The sequence below is a fragment of the Odocoileus virginianus genome, unplaced genomic scaffold (genome assembly GCF_023699985.2).
Source record: "Odocoileus virginianus isolate 20LAN1187 ecotype Illinois unplaced genomic scaffold, Ovbor_1.2 Unplaced_Scaffold_4, whole genome shotgun sequence".
Classification (NCBI taxonomy): domain Eukaryota; kingdom Metazoa; phylum Chordata; class Mammalia; order Artiodactyla; family Cervidae; genus Odocoileus; species Odocoileus virginianus.
This window is the reverse complement of record NW_027224266.1, coordinates 2,388,943-2,400,552: the sequence shown is the minus strand read 5'-3', so window position 1 is coordinate 2,400,552 and position 11,610 is coordinate 2,388,943. Positions and strand designations below refer to the sequence as shown.

The window sequence follows — 11,610 nt, the reverse complement described above, 5'->3', positions numbered from 1 at the left end:
AATCCAATAATGCTGCGCACCTGGCCTCAAGAACAGCGCTACTCACAGTGCTAGTCCAAGACTGGGGAAGGACCAGGCCTGCTGTGGGGACCAACATGCTGCTTCCTTCACTGAGGTGGTCTTGCTGGGAATGAAAAAACTTAAAGCTGAAGCAAATGAAACAATGTGCATAGAACATGATGGCCTGCTGAAGGACCGCACCAATTAATACTGCTCTAGAGTCTTGGTCACAGAGCAATGATACATCACTCACACTCACACTCACACACACCCCTTACCCTACACACACACACACACACACACCCTACACACACACACACCCTATACACACACACACACACCCTACACACACACACACACACACTTACCCTACACACACACACACACCTACACACACACACACACACACACCCTTACCCTACACACACACACACACACACACACACACCCTTACCTACACACACACACCCTTACCTACACACACACACACACCCTACACACACACACACACACACACCCTTACCTACACACACACACACACACACACCCTTACCCTATCCCAGGAGTCATGAGAACAATGAAATTGATCAACTTATTGAGACAAATGCAAACTCTTCTGGCAGCAATAGTTAAGCAAGAAGGCGTGTATTCGACTGCAGAGGAAGAGCAGCACACTTTTCTTCTGCTCAGTAGGAACAGTGTCAACCCAACCTCCCTCTAGCCCAGTAGGATCACCATTAATCAGGTTTTTAAAACAGCCAATCACACTGTCAGAAGGCAGCATTTCTTCTTTTAATAAGCAAATTCTTGGTAACTGCTGATGTGCTGAATAGAATTTAAACTACAGCCACACTTGTCTTTAATTAAAAAGCAGCTATATATTACAGTATATTCTATTTAGATGATAAAGGAGACTACAACAGTAAGTAACACTACAGCCATTAGAGTAATGCAGCAATGCTTAGATTTTACATTTCCTTAAAATGCAGCAGAACTGAAGGTTGTTGATAGTTATCAAGAGTTCAGTTTGCATACGTTTAGCAGTTACGAAGATGTTCAAAAAACACTAGACATCCTTTCCCTACTAGAAAGAAATGATTGTGCTCAGAATTCATGATTATCATCTAATCACAAAAATTTGCTTTCCATTTCTTTCTTCCTCCCATACCATACCCCTTAGTCTCTCCTGAACACATCTTCCATGGTCTGTCCCAACCCGATGCATCTCATTCCTAACTCTCAGCTCTTGGCAGGACCTGCTACATCAGCAGATTTAGCTTCAGCCTCAAGCTAGACTTTAAGTATAAAGTTATGTCACATATTATAACACCATATCCAGACAGCAGATACACTTGCTTTCATTTTTCAAATGGAGAAAATAAAAACACCCCAAAACCTCCACTTCTGTTTACCCATTCTGTGTTCTAACAGTACCATATTTTTTAATCTTACACAGTATACAGAGACTTTGAAAGACTGAGGAAGTTGGTGGTGGGGAGGCAGGGTGGTGAGTAGGGTTCCTAGTGTCTATCTATCAATGCCATTTTTAACCTCTATGCACAAGAAAAATATGTGCTGAAAGCCAATGTAGCTACCACATGAGTCTAAATGCTTTTGTTCATTATTTTTTCTCTCATGCCAATCCCACAAAAAAGAGTAAGTGGACATATATTCATTCGGAAAGATTATATGTTTCATACCATGAACCTATCTCAGAAGAGTATTATGGGCTGACACGAATTTTATCTTAGAACAGACAGTGAGTATTATTAATGGTTTTCTTCCTACAAATTCATCGTAAATGAAGTCATTTCATCGATAAAGCGTAAACCTTTTTAAAAACAAGATAACCCAGTGATGTCTAACAGTCTGAGTCAATATAAACTTACCTTTGATGTGAATTGTGACCCACACATACACTACCCAGCTGTTACATGCACTTCCTTAGGTGAGTTGAAGTTGCTCCTGTGGCTGTGGGCCTCTGCATAAACTATCCTCTAGCTGTGCATCTAAAACACTCAGACAAGTTCACAGCAGCAATCCACAGTGATCTTTATTTTCACATCTAATATACCGTTAAAGAGTTGGAAGAGAAACTCTTATTAAGAGAAATAAGCTTTTGACTTTCAACTTTACAGTAAGGCCAAATCTTTTCCCATCCTCCAGGTCAATTTTATCATGAAGAAGTGGTGAGTGTAATAGGCTGTGTATCATTTACCACGGTGGTAAATGAAGTCATTACTACTGTTCAACAAAGGCCCTAAGGCCATCCTATTATAAAGAGATAAATGGCAGGGACTGATAGGACGGAACCAAAAAAAGACCAAGGAGACACCTTTGTTCTGTGAGATCAGAAGTGAGCAAGAGAGGACCTGGCTGAAATAAAACAACAGACACATGAAATTTCTCATTTGTAATTTTAATCGAAGCATTGCTATTCATTTTTAAAGTCTTTCCTCATAAGCACCAAATCTGTATCAATTTGGGGGGGAAAGAAACTCCATGAAGAACTCCCCTCCAGAAGAAAACAATGATATGCACTCCTCCAAATGACCAAATTCAAAGTCTACCAAAATGAAAACAAAACAAAACAAAACAAAAAAAGCCCACACAGAAAAACAGAAACAAAAACAAAAATCACATTCTAGGGGTTCAGTGCATTTAGCAGCCTTCACTGTGCTGTCTAATCATCCTAGGTCATCAAAATATACATTTTTTCCATTTGACTTTTAAATTAAAAAAATAATTAAAAAGAGGAAACGTGAAGGAATTCACAATCAATTGCCTGACTTGTTTCGATTTCACGCACAGCATAGAAAGGTCAGGAAGGCTATTTGCAGCACACGTGACTCGGGGACACTGATTTTCAAGGTTTAGCTTTCTTCCAAACAGTGTAAAATACCCACCTGGAGAAGGAGTCAAGGAATAAGAGTAGGTAATTGAAGGCATCACTTAAAATTTGTTTACTGGCCTACAGACTGGAAGATGGATGCGCACTTCACAGCTTACAGCACTGTGGTAATGAGAGTGAAGGCCTCTGAGACAAGGTCACTTCACAGCCTGGATGCCCACCATCTGTGACATTAGGGCGAGGCTGGGGGGGAGCTTAGCAGAGAAAAGGTTAAAGGGACACAAATATTCTCTCAGGGAACACTTGTGCTTCCAAAGACTCTAAAATGTTTTAGGGAATGAATATGAGAAGGAAGGGTGGGAAGGAGAGAGAAAGATCAGAGGGAGTTGGTGGGGGAGGGGGTGGCGGAGGTGGGAGGAGAGGGACCGAGGAAGAGAAGGAAAAAATGGTGAAGGATGAGGGACCAGAGAGGAGCCAGAGGGTGGAAACCTTTTCTCCAGATGTCATCAACTGCTTTCAGAAGTCTTTGAGCATGTAGACAAAGATCTGACTGTCATGGAATGCTCTGGAGAGCAACCCTGATGAAGGGGCCGGGCAGGGAGAGGAAGCTTTGGTCTGCAGAACACTGTCCGGTTTTTAGGAGGAAGAAATGCACTATGAAAGTCCAATGACAATGCTCTCCTTTGCCTTTCCTCCGGGTTCTTCTCTTATTTCTCTGGACCAACTTTACTAAGTGGAACTAAATGGAGAACACCAACATTGACTTTGTGATGCCTGGCATTATTTTTAGCTCTATCTCTACTGCAAAGCGGCATCAAGCCAAGTGTAGAAGTTAATATTAAAGTAGAGTAATATAAGTGTAAAAGGACAATGAGCTTCTTCAGCCAGCCTGCTCCAGCTCGGGTGGCTTTCTGAAGCTCTCAAGTGCACACCAATCCCCTGGTGGGCTGGTTGAGACAAGTCATGAGGCCCCAGTCTCGTGTTTCTGATTGGACAGCAGGCTGGGGTGGGGCTTAAGAATGAGCCTGTTTAACTAGCTCCCAGGTGATGTCACAGGTCTGGTGGTCCTGTGAGAATAGTGGTGCCACATCATCCAAACCACCTGGGAGGCTGTCAGGCCACACCCCAGCACCTGAGGCTGGGACCCAGGAATCTGTATTGTTTTCAAGCTCCCAGGGGATTACAACGTATAGCCAAGTTTGAAAACCAGGGCCTTCTGTATACTACAGAACTAATTCTGTTTCTTGAAACTGGTAAATGGGCATGGTATTTACATGGGGGTTCTGACTGGGCAACACAATGACGTGATCAAAGGATATAATTCCAAGTACGAAGGGACACAGACGATCTCCTTCGAGAATTCCACAGGACAATACAGGCGCCCCAGCTGTTCTTCATAGAGTGACAGGGCTTCTGTCAAATTGACACAGTTCCCCTAAATCAAAGAGAGAAAAGCAAACAACAGGAATCTTAAGTCCTAGGAGGGTCCCACTCATTGGAAGGTCTCTAATAAATGAGAACAATTCTAGTTTTAGATAAAAGTTCATCTCTGAAAATGAGATAAGGTTTCTGTACTTTCACAAATTGCATTGCATTCTATTTATAGATCCATTAGCTCATTATCCTTCTACTTCATTTACCAAGCCATTTCAAATTATTCGAGGATGAAGCAACAGAAAGCAGTGAGACCAATTTCTCATTAGTGACACAGTCATTGTATCAACACCATGCAATTACCGAAGATTCATACACATAACCCATTCAAAATTAGTTTTCCCTAAAGTCACTACAGTATTGAGGATGAAGTATCAGAAACAAAATGCTCTTGATTTCCAGAATGGCTTAAACTACAACCCTCTTAAGAGTCTAAGATGTTGACATAGAACTATTTCACACCCTTGTGCTTTCTCCAACAAAAGTCAATTCCATATATATACACTAAAGGAATTCCCTAGTTTACTCTTTATCAAACATTTTGTCTTGACTTCATTGTTCTAATTTTTCTCTGTTTTTTGCCATTTCTTTTTTGTCTCCCCAGCTGGTAGGAGTGGTCAATGAAATATAGTATAAATCTGCTGGAAAAGATTTTTTTTGAAATGTGTTCTTTTTTTTAATTATTGAAGTATAGTTGGTTTACAACATGGTGTTAGTTTCAGCCGTACACCAAAGTGATTCAGCTACATAGATATACACCTACATACACACATCTTTTCAGATTCTTTTCCATTGTAGGTTATTAAAAGATATTGAATATAGTTCCTTGTGCTATATAGTAGGTCCTTATTGTTTATCTATTTTATGTACAGTAGTTTGTATCTATTAATCCCAACCTTCTCATTTATCCCTCTGGTCCCCTTTCACCTTTGGTAACTATACATTTGTTTTCTATGTCTATGAGTCTGTTTCTTACAGAGTCATTTGTACTATTTTTTAGATTCCACATATAAGTGATATTTGACTGTAGACAAATCAAGAATAAACACAGTGACCTTGCTCCTTCAACTTTCTTCCAGCCTGCAACTTAGATGTGATATGTGGAGCTGCAGCAGCCACTCTATGACTATTAAAAAAAAATGGTGAAGAGAATCAGAAGTGCTGGTGGCCAAGACCCAGGAGAGCTGGTGAATGGATACAGAATCTGCCTAATTCTAGAGCTGCAATTCTCAATTTTTAATGTGTATATGAATCATATGGGGCCTTGTTAAATTATAGATTTCCATTAAGTAGGTCTGGGGTAGGGTTTATCATTTGAGCACAATTTTCCCCCAATTTTCTCATAATGGATTTAGAAAACAAGATGAGCATTTAATATCAACTATTTCCTTTTGAAGTTCTAAACATTTGGAACGACTAGAATATATGTGCTGATAACATTTCTTCCTAAGAACTTCTTTATCAATTTGCCTCAAAACAGCCAAGATGAAAAATATTCACAAATAAAGCATCCTGTGATACAAGCATTCCTAAGGATGGCATTTCAAAATCAAAAAACCAGCCAGCTACGGGGAAGTGGGTAGACAGGACTATTCTGAGAGCTGGGCAGTTTTAACTGAGCACATTCGATCAGCATGTCGTCATACTTCAGTGCCAACCTGTTTAGTAACCCATCATCTAGGGTCCTGCAGTGGGAATTGGCCCAAGTGCCTTTGACCAGCATATAATTTGGTTTCAACATTAAGTTCACCATGAGAGTATATAAACACCACATGTGTAATTTAAGATTCACAAATAGAAAACACTCCCAGTTGTTTTTAGAACACCTCACTACTACGGAAGCTATAGAATGGAAATGCCACCAAGGTTCACAGTTCAAGCTTTTCCTTGCCATCTTAAAAATGACACCATACTCTCTCTTTATAGATGGAATACAGGAAGACCTCCTTACAAAGAATGTAGTAAGTAAACAGAACAGTTTCAATTTATTCTTCCCCTAAATTGTCAAAAAGCAGTTTAAAAAAGAAAAATCCCCACAAATAGATGCCTACCCAAAAAAAGTACCATGATACATTTCACCTTTCTGTGTATTTAAACGCAACTACACTGTTCTTAAGACATATAGGAGATACATAACAACAATCCAATAGCAAAAAATTCAGCACCTATTAAGGAGGAGAGGAAGAGAATAATGTGGCAAGGCAGGGGCACACCTGGGAGGTAAACCACAATATAGCGTCTTCCATTCTACAAGGTTCTTGTTGCCCCATGTTAGCTCTGGGTGACACCTGCTTTTTTACCTTATAGATTTTAATATTGTTTGTATCTTTTTTTTCCCAGAAAAGTCCTTTATTCCTATTAGAAATATTTTGGGATACAGAAATACTTGGGGATATGTGGAAGTATAGAACATAAAAGGGAACAAAACCAGTAACACTGAAACAATGCCTTCCCACTCTCCTACTTCCCAACACACTGTGAGCTAGACTGATCAGAACAATGGCTGGGGGTGGGGTGAGCCGTCTACATTGAAGGCGAGTTGTTTTCACAGCTCTGCGGCCTCTTGGTGCCGTGCAAGCACTTGCAGGGCAGAATCCGGACAACATCATTCTGTTTATAGCTTTCTATGCAGACTGCACAATGATCGAAGTCTGGGTCTGTTTCCTTATCACCCCTTTTCACTGTTCTGGTTGTCAATTTGCTGATGGCTTTCTTGGCTGCATCTCCAAGAGAATGTTTCTGCTGCTGCTGCTAAGTGGCTTCAGTCGTGTCCGACTCTGTGCAACCCCATAGACGGCAGCCCACCAGGCTCCCCCGTCCCTGGGATTCTCCAGGCAAGAACACTGGAGTGGGTTGCCATTTCCTTCTCCATGTTTGTATCTTTCAAAGAGTTTATGGCATATCTGTAATATAAAAAAGTCTGGAAGACTATCTACTTAATGACACCATTTTTCTCTCTTCTAAAACAAGCAAAAATAACGTGATGATTTAGGAAATCACACATATGTGAAATACCTCAAAAACAGAGGAGAAAAAAACTCTGAGTTGCTTCCAGAAGGTGGGAGGGGTTGATGGAGAGATGTAGATGTGTCAAGTGTACTGGTAACATCCAGGTCTGTGGGAGGTGGGCGGAGGGGGGTTCATATCTTTGTATCGTAACTAACATGAATGTCACACACACATTTGTACTTCCAAATAACTAAAGCTTTTTTAATGGGGACTGGAGGGGCGGAAGTCCCAGGATCTGCCTCTTAGTTCCACAAAAGCAACTCTCTGCCCCCTGGCCCACCAGACGTGGCTCCATGGATCAGCACATTCCAGGAGGACTTCCCCAGCTTTGTGGCCCACAGACAAGGCTGTCTTCAAGAAGCCACAGTGAAATTAGTGACATCATAAAATCTCCATGGTGATGCAAGCAATTTTAGGCAGGGACGTTTAGTTTTTGTCAGTTACCAAGTTAACAAGCCAAACACCATTTTTGTCCCATCTTTAACCCTTCCTCTGTTTCTAAGCTACAGGCTAAGGGAAGGGAGATGTGAGTGTATTAAGGGCATTTCCTGGGCATACCACGTGCTACATGAGGAAGTGTTCCACCGTGGCAATACCATCAGTGCGTCCTTAGTCAGAGCATGCTGTGGCTCTTGACCCGACTACTGCTTCTTCACAGGCCTATGCCCCTGTGGTCCATATGACATGTTGAACCACCCAACATACTATGGGATTCCCAGGTATCATAAAATGAGGTCGCCTTGAGTTTCCAACTACACTGAATGCAGGGGTGGGAAGCACGTCCTAACACATCCTTTGGATAACTCTTAGAAACCAGCACAGCCTTGAGTATTTAAGGTGGTTTTTAGTAAAAGTTGGTTGGCAAAGACCAGGTGATCAAAGCCTGGGTCTTTAGTGTTAACAAATGTGTGGTGACAATTTGTCAACCAAGTGCTTCTATTAGTTGTCCACACTGAGAAAGCAGTCTACCAGGCAAATATTTGCAACAAAAGACACCAGTCACACTTTCTTCCTAAGAGCACCTGTTGTCTACTGCAAACTGACTGGTTTGCATTAGATCCAAATTTTTCTCAGTCTCTTTTGATTAAAGATCCAAGAGCCTCACTTTCTTTCCCAACTTAAGCCCCACGGGATTTCTATTTGCAGAAACAAAAAGAATCCAGTTCTATCAATATATGCTCTGCTTGAGAAATAGTCACTTATGAAAACCCAACTCATTGAATTTGGGTTGCTTTTACAGGAATTAGGCCACTTGGTTTGAGCAGGTTTCATTGTAGAGTTCCTGTAAAGCAGGGGTGAGCAAATTTCTGCAAAGGGCCAGAGAGAAAATATTTTAGGCTTTGCAGATCATATAGTCTTCACCACAACTGCTCCAAGCTGTTGCTGTAGTGCAAACGCAGCCGCAGACACTGTGTAATGAATGGGCGTGGCTGTGTGTCAAGAAAACTGCAAAAACAAGCAAGGGGCGAGAAGCGGCCCGTGGCTTATGGACCCCTGGCTTTTAAAAAGGCAGTATCAGAATGTGTTTTTAAAAATTATTCCTAAGCATCAGGGGTTAAAAAAAATTCAAAGTCCACTTGTAGACAGTTGTCTGTTCCCCTTGAAGCTTGCCAACACTTTCAGCAAGTATGAGATGATCAAGGATTAATTGCCACCTGTAGGGGTGTTCTGTGCAGGGGGAAGAGGAAGAAAACAGGATCAGCTGGAAACAAATTCAAGGAGTTGTCGATTTGTTTTCAGCATTATGAATCTCAGACCTCATAAACTCCCCAGGGCTTACTTTAAAAAAGCCTCCTCAGAAGAATAAAATCAGGAATTTTCCCACAGTTCTTGATATTTTTTTAAATATACTTGGGCTTCCTCTGGTGGCTCAGATGGTAAAGAATCTGCCTGCAATGCAGGAGACCCAGGTTCAATCCCTGGGTGGGGAAGATAAAAAAAGTCCATTAAATATACTAGTGCTTAAAAAAAAAAAAGTTGGGGGGGGAGGTAGAGTTCTCCTGAAAATGCTTAAGAACTAATTACAGGGACCAGAGTACAATACTGTTTATCTTCTGCTTATGAATCAAGAGCTTTTTCAACCAAGTAAAAAGACTGATCATCAACGAGCTGCTTTTGCTGTCATTTCCAAAATGTCAAGGACTTAAGTAGGATATATACATGTATTTTTATGTATCAGGAAATACTGACTTCAAACCTTTTAAAATTACGAAGCCCCTAAAAAATGAGGAAAATACAATTTGCTTCCATCTGGTGGCAGCAGTTCATACTGCAGCCAGAGCAGTTTATGAAATATTGATGACTTTTCCTAGATGAGGCACGAAGGCAAAACAAAGCAAGAAAAGAAAATCACGGTCTGTGTCTCCCTCTGGTGGCAGAAGCTGATACTGCAGCTAGTGCAGTTTATGATGGTTTTTTCCCACTAAGACTCTCCAGAAAATGGGGGCAGGGGAGGGGAGAGATATATATATCACGGTCTGTGTCTCTCTCTAGTGGCAAAAGCTCATACTGCAGCCAATGCAGTTTATGATGGTTTTTCTACTAAACATTCAGGAGGGTGAAGAGGGGGAAGGGGGTGGAAATCACGGTCTGTGTCTTCATCTAGTGGCAGAAGCTCATTCTACAGCCAAAGCCCAAATTCAATAAATTGGAAGGTTATGGTAACAGGACAGAACAGAACAAGGCGCATGCCTGCTTAGTTGCTCAGCCATGTCTGACTCTCTGCGACCCCATGGACTGTAGCCCACCAGACTCCTCTGTCCATGGGATTTCCCAGGCAAGAATACTGGAGTGGGTTGCCATTTCCTCCTCCAGAGGATCTTCCCGACCCAGGGATGGAACCCATGTCTCCTGCATTGCAGGGTGGATTCTTTACCACTGAGCCATGAGGGAAACAAGCAACAGGGCAGGACAGAACTGATTAATTCCCTAAAAGGGACAGGTCAGCTATTTACAAACTTACTGCTTGAGAACACAGACAGACATAAATATAAAAAATTTTTTCAGTACAACAGTTTCATTTATCCACTTCTATATTACATCTTCAACTACCTACTTCCACATTGAGAATGCTGAGGATAAAATTAAAATATTGCATAAATGCTCAATGGCTTTATGCCACAGTGCAAATACAACTAAGAAAAGCAATACTAATGCCATCGCCACCAATATGATTACTGAAAATATGTAAGATTTTTGCACATACTTGTCCCAGTCTCTCCCACTGTTGTTTCCAGTAGTTGTACTGTCCCAGCATTGGAAGAACATATTGTCGTACTATACCCAGTCCCTTTAAACCTTTATTTACTCTTCATTTTACAAGTAACTAAATAGTTAGTGCTATCATTAGTCTTTATGTCAATGTCTAAGTATTTTGGTGTGTGAAGCACAAAATGTAAAATTTTTATTGATAATTTTTTGGGGAAAAAAAAGAGTTTAAAGTCTATACCTGTGTAAAATATTTCCCATCCTGTTTCAGTACTTTCATTGAGAGGTCAAGAATCAGTCTGAGAAACTCCCAAGTGGAATCTGGATGTTAAAAAAAATTAAGTTTTATAAATATCGGTTTGCATGCATGAGAAACAACATCTAAAGTCAAACATTCACATTAATAATCAATAATTCAAAAAAAACAAAAAGAAAAAAAAGAGAAATAGCCATGAGACCCAATATTCAAGGGCCTGTGAACAAGAACATACTTTCATATATTTTGTGTCTTGGACACATGTGCACATACACCTATATACAAGCAAAATCAAAAGCAAATGCAGATGTACATAACATTGCTCTCACCATACCCATTAAGATTGGACAAAAAAGCAGTGGCTGAAATCTGAAAGAGAACACCTTTAAGCAAGGGGAAAAGCAGGAGAGAAACTGCAAGAGTGAGGGTGGGAACCTGAGTCTGGAAATTCAGCAGGAAGATAAGGTAAAGGAAAAAAACATGAACACTGAAATCCTAAGCGAGCAGTGATTTTGACTGCATGGCATGAAAAGGGGTCTTGTCCCTGGTATTGCTCAGAAAGGTCACCAAATTGTCCCAGTACAGGTTAAAAAAATCCCAGTATGTAAATTATAAACAAGCTGATATCTCAATGGTATGATTATGAGTCATTTTATTCCTATACTTGTTTCAAACGACTGTGTTAATTTTGCTCGTTTAGAGGTAAAACAGGATCTGACCAAAGCCAAATCTAGCCATCTTCCCACCACTGGCCTCAGTTTACTACCTTTAATAAATGAAGGAACTTCATTAGGCAATATCTTAAGATCTTTTCATTCTCACATGGTGTTAAGAAAAACATTTCCATATTTCT

At 40.7% G+C, this 11,610-nt stretch overlaps 1 protein-coding gene across 1 annotated transcript in view; it reads right to left on the bottom strand.

The window, feature by feature from the left end:
- Nucleotides 1-2,398: 2,398 nt before the first annotated feature.
- Nucleotides 2,399-11,610, bottom strand: part of SMS (spermine synthase) — a 48,562-nt gene continuing 39,350 nt past the window's right edge. Inside the window, exons 9-11 of the mRNA XM_070462398.1 lie at nucleotides 10,743-10,822; nucleotides 4,171-4,286; nucleotides 2,399-2,906 (exon numbers count right to left, since the gene is read on the bottom strand). Coding sequence (XP_070318499.1) covers nucleotides 2,867-2,906; nucleotides 4,171-4,286; nucleotides 10,743-10,822 — 236 coding nt within the window. The 3' untranslated portion in view covers nucleotides 2,399-2,866. The remainder of the gene's footprint in view (nucleotides 2,907-4,170; nucleotides 4,287-10,742; nucleotides 10,823-11,610) is intronic.